General features: G+C 50.9%; 1 protein-coding gene across 1 annotated transcript in view; it reads right to left on the bottom strand.

Moving 5' to 3' along the window:
- Positions 1-209: 209 nt before the first annotated feature.
- Positions 210-16,551, bottom strand: part of LOC144952012 (AP-3 complex subunit sigma-1) — a 29,250-nt gene continuing 12,908 nt past the window's right edge. The window contains exons 5-6 of the mRNA XM_078882401.1: positions 12,441-12,548; positions 210-998 (exon numbers count right to left, since the gene is read on the bottom strand). Of these exons, the coding sequence (XP_078738527.1) occupies positions 870-998; positions 12,441-12,548 (237 nt within the window). The 3' untranslated portion in view covers positions 210-869. The remainder of the gene's footprint in view (positions 999-12,440; positions 12,549-16,551) is intronic.

The raw sequence follows: 16,551 nt of genomic DNA on the forward strand, positions 1-16,551 counted from the left end.
CTCTCCACTTACAGAGCAGGGCCGACGGTGCCCACATCATAGCCGGCTTCGCGCTTCAGTTATATAGGCAGTGTCTGCGGACCGAGGCGGTGAAGTGTTCGTCATTTCATCTCACCTAAAACCGTGGGCTTTCACAAACAATATTACAATATTACGATTCATAATTGACTTTTTAACCCAAATTGCCAATGAAAGAAGTTGTCACACGATGAGAAAAAAAGTGGCCAATTTATTGCAGCTGCTCCTGCAGCACACGCCTAGCATGGAGAGCAATCCACACCACATTTAATAATTGGAGACGGACTTTTTGTACTGATAAACACAACCAGCGTTATGATTTATGCAAATGTATAACCTCTCGGCATCACTTCTTGCTTCCTTTCTGAGAACACATTGATGACACAACATCTCCAACCTATTTACTGCCCAAAAACGGAGGAGATATTTTTAAAATTCTGGAAACTGCCTCATGATGCCAATTGTAACTACCAGCAAAATGTTAGACTACCCAATTGTTAAATGTGTGGATCGCACTCCGGCTTTACCGGTGTAGTGCTTGATACACACCACTGTGACAACTTTATGAATTGCCTGTTTTGGCTGGAGGAGCACTATACAACATAAAATTTTACTCACGTGGCGATCCGAATCAGAAAAATCAATGATGAATTACGTAAAACAGGTTTAACAGACCTAACATTGGTCGCGACCGCCTTGACATGGACACAATGATACCAAATCCACAATCCTGCCACTCCCTCATGTTCTGCCCCCCACCCTTCCCCCGCCATGTGCCCCGTACTCCTACTCCTGCTCCTTCTCTTCCTCCTTCTCTTCCTCCTTCTCCTCCAAGGGGCACACGTCACCCGTCACTTGAAGGAGGCGAGGTTGGGCACCTTGATGTTGATGTCCCCGATGTTGATGTTGCGCGGCATGTCCGGCAGGTTCATGTTCTTCACGGCCGACACGGCTCGCGCCGGTGCCGCCGCGAGGCCGGCCTGGAGATGAAGGGAGGGAGGGATGGCGGAATGGAGGGAGGGAGGTGGCAGGCCGCGGGCAAGGAGAGGGATCAGGATTTGCATATGTGCGTATTTGCAGTACACTGGTGCATTATAACACACCAGTCTAAAATCTAAATTTGAATCAGAAAATCTGTTTTTATCAGTCTCGAATTGACCCTGTCGCCAAGTTTGATGTAATTCGAAGGTTTATTCCGTTTGAGACTTTCTAAAAAAGGTCAACATTGATCTTCTTGGTTCTTTCGGTAAAGTCACGTAGAAGGGAAGTAATAAAATAATAAAAATAAAACATAATAAAATAATTCTCACGACGTTTCGGCCACAACACAAGCAGCCGTCCTCAGGTGAAGACAGGTCTGTCGAGGCGACAGTGTCTAAAAGAAAAACACCACCACGCTTGGAGCGTCTATTTAAGCTGGGTTGGAAGGGGGGGGGGTTAATGCGCATTGACAAAATAATCTGCATATCAAGAGGAATTTAGCATATTTATGGGAAATGCAGGAATGCGATTAGTGCTATTTGTGAAATGCTAATCCTGCATAATGCCCATGCATTATGCAGGATTAGCAGCATCAAAGGGAGGGGGATAGGGGTAGCATTAATAAAGGGAAGGAATGTTAATAGTATGTAGCTGCAGTAACTAAACAACAACGTAAAACGCTAAAGTATAAACTACATAGTATTAAATTGTATACTGTATTACTATACACTACCCTATGTCTTAGTGTAATATTACACTATGTATTATTCTACCCACCCAACTGTATACCACACTGCTGTATAGTCACTAAACAATTTCTACCCTATGTCTTAGAATAATACATAGTGTAATATTACACTATGTATTATTCTACCCACCCAACTGTATACCACACTGCTGTATATTCACTATACAATTTCGATACTATATATTACCTTATACATTGTATTAAACATTACACTTTAATACTATTTATTATTATACAATATGCTATACACAATACCATTGACCGTCGCGTGAACGGAGCAAAGAATATATTCCCTGCGGAGAATACAAGATATATAGTCAATGTCAGTGAGTGGAACGCGGTCTGAAAGTCACCGTAAACGTGGACACAATCAGTTAAGATCCGAAATGGTTAATTACGTCCTTCCAATGATTGCTAAGCCGGAATCCATCTTCTCGGTTGAAATTGTCTCTGTGTTTGTCTATGTGGATCGCCTCATGAACGAATCTCTCATGGTAGCCAGATGGCTTGCAGAGAACCTCTGTCTTAGAGAAGTCAATGTCATGTGAGCCCACTGAATTGTAACAGTGATCTGCCACGGTTGATGAGGTGTTTGTCCTACCGTGTTTCAAGTCTGCTTTATGTTCACGGATGCGGTCCGAGACATGTCGTTTGGTTTCTCCAATGTAACTGCTACCACAGAGGCAACTTAGTTTGTAGACGCCAGGGTACTGTATGTCTGGAACCACATCTTTTACAGACGGGACCAGATCACGGATTTTATGTACTGTGTTGAATCGGACCTGGATCTTGTGTTTAATCAGGATTTTGGAGATCTTTTTTGTGACCCCAGCAATGTAGGGTAAGGTGATGGTCTTGAGAGGCTCCTCAACAGGATATTTCTTGATGGTTGGAGTGATGGCTTTGCGGATTGTGTAGTCGGAGTAACCATTAGCCTTAAGAGCTTGGCGTACGTGTTTGAGTTCACTGGCAATGTGTTCCTGGTCGGAAATGCATTGGGCTCTATGGTAAAGAGTCTTGATGAGGGAGTTCTTCTGGGATGGATGGTGGTGGGAATCCGGTTTTAGGTAAGCAACATTGACTGTTAATTTTGGTCCGGGGCACACTTTTTTGGCCCGACCAGGAGGGCGAGCGTCTGGAACAGCAGCAGCTGCAACTCTCTTGCATTGCTTCATGCAAGAAAGCCAATCATCAGGCTGGGTGCTACTAGATGGCAACAGACCGTGAAGCTTTGAATTCAACTGCTCATAACATTCTTCTTCTGACCACTTTGACATCATGGGAACTAATTCTGACACACCACCCCACAAGATTTTCTGACTGGGGTTACGCATCGTGGGAAACTCAATAATTATTGCACAAAAATTAGCTTACCGCACACCACCGGTGTACCGCCAAAAGCTTCATTCATGGCGGTGGTGCCGACACACGTTCTGCGGCAATAGCATGCTCTCTCGCCCGTCTGTTGCCGAGTTTACGCTGTTTGGATTGGCTAGGCCGCCCACCGGTTAATACTGCGGTAGGGTGTGTGGTAACACGAGAAATACTATGACTACGTACAGTCTGCTTCGCTCGCAGTGGACATTAAAGCAATCGCTTGGAAGTCATTCCAAAACCGGTAGTAAATAGGCCGGCCATAGTACCTCCAAACGGTCCAAACTTTACAGATGTAATATCGTTGAGGACTCTTGGACGCCGGGGTTGAGGCACACGTATTTATTCCGCAACAGTTGTCACAACCGCGGACATACAACACTGGAGGGGGTATCGGCCCCCTCACCCGGCTAGCTGGGAATACACTGCTAGCTATCTCTGACCTACCTCCTAGTCCTCCACTAACGGGCTAGGGGAGGCTGTCTGGCCCGACACTGGTAAGTCGGGCTACGGTACCCGGAGTCCCAGAGCACTAGCTCTGGTTCTCGGGACCACGCCGCTGGCTCGGTCCTGCGCGGCCCTGACAAGGGCGGCGACCCAGGGGAGTCCAGGGCTCTAGCTAGACGATCTTCGGTCTTCACTGGTTTAGCTTTAACATTGTTCCCCGAGCTCTCCGGCTCATCCCCTTTTATACCAAAACCCCCCCGCTGAGGGGTGGGGCCAGCCCCCCAGGCTGCCCTGTGCGGACGTCGTTGAGAGCACCTCCCCGTGCACTCACGAAGCCCCGCCCACTGTGTTTGTTTCCCGTGTGATCCTATGTATACAGCCCCTCCGTAACACCCCTACATCACCCCCCCCCCTGTACAGCTCGCAGCCGTCCCGGCTGCACCAAACGACAATAAAAGTTTATTTACCCCTCGACCCCGCGTGTGCCTCGCAATTTTTTCAACAATAACGCGAACGAGAACAACAACAAGAACCAGAAAAGCAAGAAGGGAAAATAACCCGACGCACAGCACCCCCGAATAAATACGAATTCCGTAAAACCAACGTATATACAATTTGCAGGGAACCCCAGCACACACACAGCACACAGTGAACCCAACATACGTACAATCCAATGTGCCCGGAACACACCACCGACGCCGCACACAGTGAACATAACATGTGAAAAATATATATATATTTTTTGTGCATCACAAGAGCCTGCGCATTCTTGTGCGCGTCCTCGCAGCAGGCCCGTCACACGGGGCAACCCCGGATGGCGGGCCGTCGGGCGGCAACTGTCCATTTCCAAGTGAGTCTTCTCTCGATGTCGCGAGACCCTCGGCATCCCCCGTAGGGGTTGTCGGGCGTGAGCCCGTCATTCCTGGTGCACCTGGGGGCGGGACAGCCGGCAACACGTCAGGCGAGAGCAGCGGAGACGGACCCTTTGAGTTGGTCGACCCCCCACATGTTTGGCCACGCGTGTGTGGAGTGGGACTTCGCACCGCAACGAAGGGTTTCAATCTGGAGGGGTGCACAAACCACCGGCGCTTCCCCCATTTGATGCGTACGCACTGAGGCCGCAAAACCTCAACCACCTCGACAGGGCCCCGCCACGGCCGCACCAGTTTAGAGGTCGCGAGTGGTACCTGGGGACAGTGCAGCCATGCCATGTCCCCCGGCTTCCACTGTAGCACGTGCGCGCGACCCAGTCTGAGCCGCTCATTAGCTTTCTGACGTAGGTCGGAATTTTGCATGGCAGCATTCCGTGCCTCTGTTAATTTCGCAAGATTAAATTTAACATGGTCGGCCAATTTAGTTTGACCCTGCGGCGCGGGGATCTGCAGCTGGGCCCGAACAGGTGGGTCAGGTTCGCGGCCATACATGAGGAAGAAGGGGGAAAATCCCGTTGCCGCATGGGGGGCCAATCTGTATGCTGCCAGGACCCCTTGAATTTGCAGGTCCCAATCGGTCTGCGAGTCCGAAACCTGCTGTGACAACATGGACGTGATGGTTCGGTGCAGACGCTCGACCATCCCGTCAGTTTGCGGGTGATAGGGAGGGTACAAATTTTTTTTGTGCCCAGGAGCTCACAGACTTGTTGGAGCAGTTTGCCGGAAAAATGTTTGCCCTGGTCGGTCAGCAGCCGCTCGGGAGCACCTTTGTCCAGGACGTATCCCTGGACAAAGGCCTCCACGATGGCTGCTGCCGACTGGTTGGCCAGGGGCCAGGCCATAGGCCAGCGCATAAAGTACTCCACCCCGGTCAACAAATATCTATTGCCCCTGGGGGTGGCGGGGAATGGGCCCAGAATATCCAGCGCGACAAGTTCGTTGACTCTGGAGACTCTGATAGACTGCAAAGGCGGGTTAGACTCCCGTGCTGGTGGTTTCCGTTGCGCACACCGAGGGCATGACCCCAACAGATCTGCGACATCCCTTGTCATGCCCGGCCAAAAAAAATCAAGCTGGAGCAAGGCGAGGGTCTTTTGGGTCCCCAGGTGGAGGAGGCGCTCATGAGCGGCCCACACCACCTTACCCCGTAACCCAGAAGGGACCACCAGCCGGTGTCGATGGGATTTCCCGTCCCAATGCATCAGCAGACCCGTGACCATTTCCCATGTGTCGGCATCACCCCTCCCCCGCCCAGCATCCCCGACGCGACGACGCAACGCGAGGAGGGAGGTATCCTCCATCTGTAGGCGCCCCCATTCAGTGACAGGCAACCCCAACAGGGAATCTGATCCCTGTTGTGCGATCGAATTCGTCATTGACGCTGCGTCGTCTGCGGCCGCCAAGACCGGAACAGATATTTCACCCGGATGCCTGCAACGACCCGACCCCAGGAGGCATGCGCATTCGGGGGTGGTTGGCATGCGCGACAGAGCGTCCGCATTGGTGTGGCGGACGCCCTTACGGTACGTGGTTTCAAAATCTAAGTCCTGGAGAACCTCCAACCATCGAGACAATTGTCCCGATGGTTGTTGAACTCGCAGGGCGTACTGTAGTGCCGCATGATCTGTACGGACGGTGAAACGCTGACCGTAGAGATATGGGCGGTACTGTTGGATGAAATAGACAATTGCCAACAGTTCCCGACGGGTGACACAATATCTTTGCTCCGCTGGAGACAACACCCGACTACCGTACGCGACTACCCGTTCCACGCCGTCAACCACCTGGGAAAGCACGCCCCCAATACCTGTGTTGCTCGCATCGGTGTCGAGCACAAAGGGTTTAGAAAAATCGGGGTAAACCAAGGGAGGAGCTTTAACCAGAGCGTCCCGAAGGGAGCGGAAAGCAGCCTCCTCCTCCTGTCCCCAATGAAAGCGGACCCCCTTTGACGTCAAAGCGTGTAGGAGCTTTGCAATTGTCGCAAAATCCGCGACAAAGCGTCGGTAATACGACGCGAATCCAATGAAACTCCTGACCTCTCCCACAGAGGTGGGAGTCGGCCAGGAGCTGACGCACTGCGTTTTGGCGGGATCGGTAGCAATACCTGAGCGTCCAACGATGTGTCCCAAATAACGCACAGATTCGCGTAACAGATGACATTTTGGGGTTTAAATTTCAAATTAGCAGCCCGCATTTTGAGGAAAACCGCCCGCAACCTCTGGAGATGCTCGTCAAATGTTCTGCTAAAGACAATAATGTCATCCAAATAAATTAAGCACGAGTCCCATTGCAATACAGCCAAAACCAATTCCATCAATCGCTGGAAAGTCGCCGGCGCCGAGTGGAGTCCCATCGGCAACCGGTTGAATTGGAAGAGACCCTGCGGTGTACGGAATGCAGTTTTAGGCTTAGAATCATCGTCCAGAGGAAGCTGCCAGAATCCCGAAAGTAAATCCAATGTGGAGAAGAATCGCGCTCCCGCCAAGGCGTCCAGCGATTCGTCAATCCGTGGGAGCGGGTATGCGTCGGCAACAGAAATTTTGTTTAGGCGGCAAAAATCGACGCAAAACCGCAACGAGCCATCCTGTTTCTTAACCAGGACGATCGGCGCTCCCCACGGGCTGGTAGAGGGAGAAATGATGTCGGCGGCTAACATGTCATCAACAGCCGATTTGACATGGTCCTTTTCGGCGGGACTTAACCGAAAAGGATTTTGGCGTATTGGTGCGCTGTCACCTGTATCAATATGGTGACGCAGCAGATGGGTACAGCCCAAATCGAATTTGTTGTGACTGAAAACGTCGGAAAATTCACGCAGCAGTGTCCTAAGCTTTTGACGCTCTAAATCCGACAGGTCCGTCGATCCCGCACAAAGCGCCTCGAGCCACCCTTCATCGGTGTCCGAATGTGGATGCGGCAGAGGGACAGTGCCTACGTGATTCGCGACAGGTTCCTCACAGGGCACCGGCGTTGCGTGAGCAAGCACGGTCCCTTGAGGAACCACCACTGTCTGCGACCCCACATTGAGGACCGCGATGAAAGGGTCCCCGTCCCCTTTTACGATGGTCTGGGCCGGAATCAAATGAGGTCCGCTAACCCCGGCCCTAGATGGCCCCAGCAGAATTCCCTGGTCCCCAATGCCTTTAGCGAAGGGCCGACGAAGTTTGAGAGGCTCCAACATTTGTGCCCCCGGCGGTACGCGAACCGTTTTAACGACGAACGCCGGTACCGTCGCGAACGCCGTCCGAGCCGCAGTAGGGGACGGCAGAAACACCATGCGTCGTCCCGACGGGAGCTCAATGCAGCCCTGGTCTATTAAAATACGAATCGGCATTTTGCCCAAGAAGTCCGTCCCCAGCAGGCACGGAACCGCCAGCGAGGAGGAACAAAAATCGGGCCGGACAATTTGATATCACCGATACAAATTTGTGCTCGAATCTGTCCAATGATGCCAAGTGAGCCCCCGTTAGCAGCATAGAATGGGACGTTAACCGGCAGTAAAGGACGGCTCTGGACAGGGAGAATATTGTAAATCAGTTCCGAAATGATGGTCGCCGATGCTCCTGTATCGACCAGGATGCGCACCTCAACCCCGTCAATGTGCCCCACCACGGCTGACGACCCCGACGATGCAGCCACAACGCGATGGGCCAACACGGACCACTGCCTGGGTTCGATCTGAGTCCCCATAGTGGTGCGTGTTGGCGCGACGGTGCGCAATGTCGGCCCCCCGTTCGTTGCGGTGTGCGAGTGTGTGACGGGTGTGTGCGTGGGCCAAATATGAGGGGTGCCGCGACTCGCCAGGTTATGTTGATGGAGCTTGGGAGGAGGGCCGGCGTCCTGTCGAGGCGTCGTCCCGCGCTGCCGAGGAGAGCGGCACCCCGAGGCGACATGGCCCCGGATGCCGCAGTTGTAACAGCGCGGGAGCGCAGGCAGCGATGACGGATGGTCGGAGCGGCTCGATCCATCCCGGCCCGCCCGTACTCCCACCCTCTGCTGCAGTCGATGGTCGATGGCGCAAACTTCCTCCGCCGGGAGGGTGGCTGCAGCCACCGTACGCCCGGCCGCTGCCCTGCTGGCCTTCCGTCGCTGCGACAGCAGGTTGGCGTGGAGGAGCCGCGCAGCCTGGAGGGAACCCATTTCTGTGTCCTCCTGTGCAACGACGGCGATGTCCAGGTCGTCCGCCAGCAGGAGGATCTTTTCCGTTACCATCGCGTCCACGCCTTCGTCGTCCATTCGTGGGAAGGCCGTCTTCGCCAGCGCCAGGAGACTCGTACGGTACGCCAGGGGCGACTCCTTTGCACCCCGCTGGCGATCATAAAAGAGCTGCCTGCATTCCGACGATGGTCCGTAGACCGCAGCCAGCAACTGCAGCGTGGAGCGTTTGTCCTTCGGCGCCGATGTAAGAGCGGCGAGGGCGTCGCTGTCGAGGAGTGCCGGCAGCGCGCGGAGAGCCTCGGCGTCCGTCCACTCCGCCATTTCCTGGTGAGCGAGGAAGCGCCGCTGGAAGCTGCCCCAGTCACCTTCCTCGCCCACAAATTCTTTGAGTGGAGGTAGCCGCTGATGTAACGCGGCGGCTGCCGCGGAAGGTCGCACTCCCCCGTCTCCCCCACCCGGCTGTGCCGCGACTCCGTCTCCCCCACCCGGCTGTGCCGCGGCTCGAATAACCGATGGCATCGCCGGTCGCACCCGTGGTGACGTGCCGTCCGTTGGTGATGACGCGGCAGGTACTGTATGCCCGCCGTTGGACTCGATGCCCAACCCGGCCACGCCCTCAACAGCAGCTGCGGCGATGGCGGGATTTTCAAAGTGGTGCTCCGTCGAAATGGCGGGAAGGCGCTGTGGTCGCCGGCTGCCGTCGCCCCGTGGCGGTCCAGCAGCCCCCAGCTGTGTGATCTGGTCCAGCATGGCGGCAGCGGCGTACAGCAGCTCCGCCAGCTTAGCGTGCGCCTGCCTCAGCCCCTCTGTCGACGGCTCTCCATTCTCCTGTTGCTGCGGTGTGGACGCATTCGACCCCGACTGCTCCGTGTTTTCTTCAGCCGTCCCGGGCTCCCCGACTGCAACGGTGTCCTCCCCCTCCGGTACCCTGACTCGAGCTGTCCGGCGCGTGTCCATGTTCGTAGATCTTTACTTCTGACACCAGATGTAATATCGTTGAGGACTCTTGGACGCCGGGGTTGAGGCACACGTATTTATTCCGCAACAGTTGTCACAACCGCGGACATACAACACTGGAGGGGGTATCGGCCCCCTCACCCGGCTAGCTGGGAATACACTGCTAGCTATCTCTGACCTACCTCCTAGTCCTCCACTAACGGGCTAGGGGAGGCTGTCTGGCCCGACACTGGTAAGTCGGGCTACGGTACCCGGAGTCCCAGAGCACTAGCTCTGGTTCTCGGGACCACGCCGCTGGCTCGGTCCTGCGCGGCCCTGACAAGGGCGGCGACCCAGGGGAGTCCAGGGCTCTAGCTAGACGATCTTCGGACTTCACTGGTTTAGCTTTAACATTGTTCCCCGAGCTCTCCGGCTCATCCCCTTTTATACCAAAACCCCCCCGCTGAGGGGTGGGGCCAGCCCCCCAGGCTGCCCTGTGCGGACGTCGTTGAGAGCACCTCCCCGTGCACTCACGAAGCCCCGCCCACTGTGTTTGTTTCCCGTGTGATCCTATGTATACAGCCCCTCGGTAACACCCCTACACAGACACACCGAGGCTTTATTGGCAGCCGGGGACGGATTGAATCGCAAACCCTTGCAACAAGCAGCAAACACGGAATGTGATCACATCACTGCTGCAAGTTCATCACTATCAAGCTTACACTGCACCAGAGGGCAGATGGAATAAGCCTGTAGGTAGTCTGCCATGAACTATGAATCCCTTTGTTATTACTATGTGTGTATGTATGTTGAACTTCTTTCGCACACCCCACGTAGCCAACCGTGCGGGATATCCGAGACATTGGTAGATGCAGAATTACCAGGGCATTGGGTAGATCAGAAATATCCTGGAGATATTACACCCGTTGAAATAGGTCGTTAAGCCCCTGCATTCGACACCCCAGTGGCTCCCTGCCACGCTCTGCACCAAGCATGGTGAAGTAGGGCCAAAGCCCCATGACCCGCACGGCATGGGAAAGCCCTCTTCCAGCAGTGGATTGACCTAAGGTCAATGGGGGCTGTGTGGCTGTGCAGTGTTAACACTCATGCCTCGCAGAAACAAAGGCCTGGGTTTGAATACTGTGCATGTATGTGTAGTGGTGATACGCGCTGGGGGTATACGTCGTGTGCCAGCGCGTATGTACGGGTGTGTGTGTGGTGACGCGCGCTGACGGGGAGGAGCAGGCGTCAGCGCGGGTGGGGGTAGTGCTGCTGATTGGCTGTGTGCCGGTGACGCGCTGAGAGGGAGTGATCGGGTGGCAGCGCGGTGTGATTGGTCGAGGAGTGGAAACACGCGCTGGGCGGAAACGGATCGTAGAGATAGCGCATGGTGATTGGGTAACTGAGGAGCGGTGCCGACGTTGAGGTCCGCATCCGCTCCGTCTCCCGGGAGGAAGGGGTATATAAGGTGATGCACAGAGGAGTAGAGGGGGGAAGTGGAACCATCTAGGAATGAAGACGAAGGTGCAGAGATAGAGCCCGGAGAGGAGAGTAAGGGAGAGTAATGTAGAGTAATGGAGAGTAATGTACAAGGTGTAGCCAGAGAGAGAGAAAGGTCTACACGAGCCGAGTAATGTACAGGGTGTAGCCAGAGAGAGTGTAAGGTCTACACGAGCCGAGTAATGCATACGGTGTAGCCAGAGAGAGTGTAAGGTCTACACGAGCCGAGTAATGCATACGGTGTAGCCAGAGAGAGTATAAGGTCTACACGAGATAGGTACTGAAGAGTGTGTAGCCGGAGTTGTAAGGTCTACACGAGACAGGTACTGAAGAGTGTGTAGCCAGATGTGTAAGGTCTACACGAGACGAGTAAAGAGTGTAGCAGAGGCGCAGAGTCTACACGAGACGGGAGAAGAGTGTAGCCGAGGCGCGGAGTCTACACGAGGCACAGAGAGCCAGCAGCACAGAATCTACGGGAGTCGAGAGAAGTGTGGAGCGGAGAGAAGAGGTCACGAGTTGTATCGTTGTATGGTGACCGTACTGTGAAGAAGAGAGGCCACGCGTTGTATCGTTCAAGTCAAGATTTAATAAAAGAAGTGTGTTCCCGTCAAAGGAGTTTCCTGCCGTCATTTCCAATACTTCATATGTACGTAGGTTGAACTTCTTTCGCACCGTACGTAGCCAACCGTGCCAATCGGAGGTGCAAGTAAGGACAACAAACTAAACACACAAAGCAGTTTTAAATACGTTTTCAATCCAGATTTGAAAGTGCATAGCTACAGTGGCTTACTAATGTCGGAAGAGCATTCCAGACAGCTGCAGAAGTGCATCTGAAAGCGTGTGATGTAGTGACCATCTTTGACCATCAGTGACTATGCTCGTTAACCTCAGAAAGCCTCACCGAGTCTCAAGACTTATTTTCAAGAGGGTCCTGTTAAGTTTTCACAATTAGGAGGGTGATGTTGCTGCTTTGTGTAATCCCAATTGAGTAATTTGCAGGTATTTTTTTCCAGCAGTTGGACGTTTTTGGTCAACACCAGTTACACTGTGTCTTTGTTCAGCTAAGGGAGGAAACGAGAGAATCCAGAGGAGACCAATGCAGAACAGGGGGAGACCATACAAAAACTGTATTCACATGGGGAGAACCAACTCACTCATCACACGGGGAGAACAAACCACACGCACAGAGTGGAGCGCCTGAGTGCGGGAATCTAACCCAGGCCATCTTCCTGTGCCCATCAGATCATGTCAGCTCTTGTCAGCTCGTCAATTCACTACTACACGAGGGCCCGGATACTTAAACTGCACACAGGGTAGTGTGGAGGAAAGGGGATGGGGGACATCACCTCGGACTTCTCCAACTTGTTCTGCGCCTCGATCTGATTGACGATCTCATTCATGTTCGTCTCCAGCACCATGCCGCCCATCACCATCTCATTCAGAATGTAGTGCACCTAACACAGAGATACAAGAGATCCTCCCTGTTTGTAGTCTTTAACATAGAGACGCACATATACAGGGCAGTCATCGATTTACGAATATAATTCGTTCCTGAGGCCCCGTTCATAAGTAGTAACGGTTCGTAAGTCAGAATACAACAATGTACTGTATTTAAATATCCATACCTTCAGTGTTATCAAATGCGTGACATTTCAACAAAAAAGGGAAGCATTTTTAAACTCGCAAGAAATATTGTACACTTGTATGCAACACTGTAAAAAATACTGTATAGTAAATAAAACATAAAATAAAGTAACATAAATAGAGGGGAGATCTTATGGTTTCTAGCAGCAGCTACGACATTGCATTTCTCCTTAAGTCCTGGATTTTTTGCAACATGGTAGAAAATTGGAATCCGTTCGGCAAAGTATAAACGTGTATATATCAGGTATGGCAGTTTAATTAACTTTAATGTCACCAGCATTTGATCATACACACGTGGCTATTTTCACCATCAAAGGTCGTGTCTGTTTGCACCAGATCCCCCAACTTTAGCTCTTCCCTACTGTGTACCAATATTTTATCCCAAGGATCCTCTCAATTATTTTTATTGGTAAATATCTCGCTCTTTGAGCCGTGTCCTTTCTCAAAGTTGTTGGCGATCGTGGCCTTGCTAACATTTAGCTCTGTCCATATTACTCAGGAACCTGTTAGTCTATAGGCAATATTAGTCTATGTAAAATGTTAGTCTGTGGGCAATGGAAGACTGGGCAATGTTGGTCTATGGGCAAGGAAATCATTGTTATTCTATCTCTCTCTAAATGAAGTTGACGAGCGTGGCGTTTCTTCCATTTTAGCTCTGTTCATATTGGCTCAAGAACGTTTGTTTCTGATAATTCCAATTGTTCAAATGTATAATATAAATATGCATCCAGTAACATGTTAGCAAACAAATCTGACAAGTGAAAAGATTATTGTCAATAGCCATCGTTAATTCACTCACCAATGTGCAGAATTATAATCTTTGGGAAAATTATCCAGACACCCAATGATAACGGTTTTCTGAGAAAGGCAACTATATATAAAAAAATTGTTTTTTAAGTACACAGTTAAATAACTGCAAAAAAAATCTATATCCAAAAACAATAGTCTATTTGTTTATAGTCTAACTTAGACATGATAAGACATCCCCCCAAAATTCTCAACAGTCATTCCGGCTGAAATTTTTCGGCCTATAAAAGTGGAAAAAACTTAACTCCGCAACACGACAAAGATCCATCCCAAGGCCATACCCTAGCGCACATGGTGCGAATAAGATCCCCCGTATTGCCTGCATAGGCTGTTAGGGCAGGTGTTGTTAGTGAGGGGGAACTATGAAGGTCAGCATGGCACAAAGGGGTGGGTGGCCACCACCACGTCCGACCGCCTTTGTTTCCCCAGTGGCAATGTATACTACACACCATATACTCATTTGAGGCTAAGTCGACCTAGGGGAGGCCCACGACCGGTTCAGATAATCGTAACTGGTGATGGCCGTGAACTCGGGTCGCCAGGTTTGTAGCGTAGCACACTAACCGATACTCAACAGCTTCCCACTCCGCGTTGCAAAGAGAAAGATCCCCCATATAGCCTTAACAGACTGTTGGGGCAAGTGCTGTTAGCGAGCACCTATGAAGGCCGGCACAGCACACAAGGGGGTAGGTGGCCAGCACCACGCCCGGCTGCCTTTGTCTTCCTAGTGGCAATATTTACGACACACCACACCAGGTATGTGTTTGAGGCTGAATCGACCTATGGGAGGCCCAAAACCGGTTCATAAAATTGTCACTGGTGGTAGGCTTGGGCAGCAATTAAACTCGTATCGCCAGGTTCATAGTGTAGAATCCTAACCGCTACACCAATACCTGCTATTCGCATCTAAGTGATGATGATGAGGTCACCACCGCGCAAGTGCCAGGCCAGGTGCACTTTGAGGCCACGTGAAGTGTCGAAGGCTCGCTGACAGGAGGTCTCGGGACAGACCCAGGTGCCATGGGTTGGCCGACTGAGATGACCGGTAGCTGCACCAGCTTTACCTCGCACTGTGTCAACTTGCTGCATTTTAGCCACCCGGCGCTCCGCATCGCTCCTCTGCCCTCCATTGTTGCTGGTAGACGACTGCCTCCAACTGTCCAACAGTGTCATTCATGAGCCTCCTGCATAGAGGCTGATCTTGACACCACTGGTACCAGTCGTTGGCAAGTCCACTCAATATTCTCTTATTCCGCATCAGTCCATCTCTTCTCTAGCCCATGTCGTGTCCATTTCACCCCCTCTTTGCGGCCAAACAGAAGCTGCTTGAGCATGCGGGGGCTGGGCATGTGGGCTACATGACCCAGATAATGCAGCCTTGCCTGCCGGAAGAGCTCACTGATGGGAATGTTTCGATTTAAAGCTTTCGTGACTGCAGGGATTCATCTTCTTGGTTCTTTCGGTAAAGTTACGTAGTAATAGAATAATAAAAATAAAACATAATAAAATAATTTTCACGACGTTTCAGCCACAACGCAAGCAGCCGTCCTCAGGTGAAAACCAGGTCTGTCGAGGCGACAGCGTCTGAATGAAACAGCACCATGCTTGGAACATATATTTAAGCTGGGTTGGAAGGGGGGGAAAGGGCGCCTTGATAAAATAATTTGCATATCAAGAAGAATTTTGCATATTTATGGGAAATGCAGGTATGTGATTAGTACTACTTATGCCCGTGCATTATGCAGGATTAGCAGCATCAAAGGGAGGGGATAGGGGTAACATTAATAAAGGGAAGGAGTGTTAATAGTATGTAGCTGCAGTAACTAAAACCACCACGTAAACAACTAAAGTATAAACTACATAGTATCATCAGTATACTAAATATACTCTACAATAAGCTGAGTTACTAACAGTAAGTAATACATTACAATTCTACATCGTAAAAATATAATATGCTTCCATCTAAACTTTATTCTCTTATATCACACGAGTCTACACCGTACTATATACTGCCATAGACAAACCCAACATTAAATTATATACTGTATTGCTATAAACCACCTTATACATTGTAATATTACACTATGTATTATTCTACCCAACCTAATGTATATCACACTGCTGTATATTCACTATACAATTACGATACTATATATTACTTTGTACCTTGTATTAAGCATATAAATTTTATACTATTTGTTATTATACACTGTACCAATGACCGTCGTGTGAAAGATACTAAGAGGAAGCAACGAAATATGTCAAAGGGAGAGTAGCAGGATGAAACTTGCAGCGGAGCAAAGAATCCAATCCCTGCGGAAAATACAATGCCAGTGAGTGGAACGCGGTCTGAAAGTCACCGTAAACGTGAACATAATCAGTTAAGATCCGAAATGGTTTATTACGTCCTTCCAATGATTGCTACGCCAGAATCCATCTTCTCGGTTGAAATTGTCTCCATGTTTGTATATGTGGATCGCCTCATGAACGAATCTCTCATGGTAGCCAGATGGCTTGCAGAGAACCTCTGTCTTAGAGAAGTCAATGTCATGTGAGCCCACTGAATTGTAACAGTGATCTGCCATGGCTGAGGTGTTTGTCCTACCGTGTTTCAAGTCTGCTTTATGTTCACTGATGCGGTCCGAGACATGTCGTTTGGTTTCTCCAATGTAACTGCTACCACAGAGGCAACTTAGTTTGTAGACGCCAGGGTACTGTATGTCTGGAACCACATCTTTCACAGACGGGACCAGATCACGGATTTTATGTACTGTGTTGAATCGGACGTGGATCTTGTGTTTTATCAGGATTTTGGAGATCTTTTTTGTGACCCCAGCAATGTAGGGTAAGGTGATGGTCTTGAAAGGCTCCTCAACAGGATCCTTCTTGATGGTTGGAGTGATGGCTTTGCGGATTGTGTAGTCGGAGTAACCATTAGCCTTAAGAGCCTGGCGTACGTGTTTGAGTTCACTGGTAATGTGTTCCTGGTCGGATGTGCATTGGGCT

This window comes from Lampetra fluviatilis, chromosome 65, assembly GCF_964198595.1.
Source record: "Lampetra fluviatilis chromosome 65, kcLamFluv1.1, whole genome shotgun sequence".
NCBI classification, from domain to species: Eukaryota; Metazoa; Chordata; class Hyperoartia; order Petromyzontiformes; family Petromyzontidae; genus Lampetra; species Lampetra fluviatilis.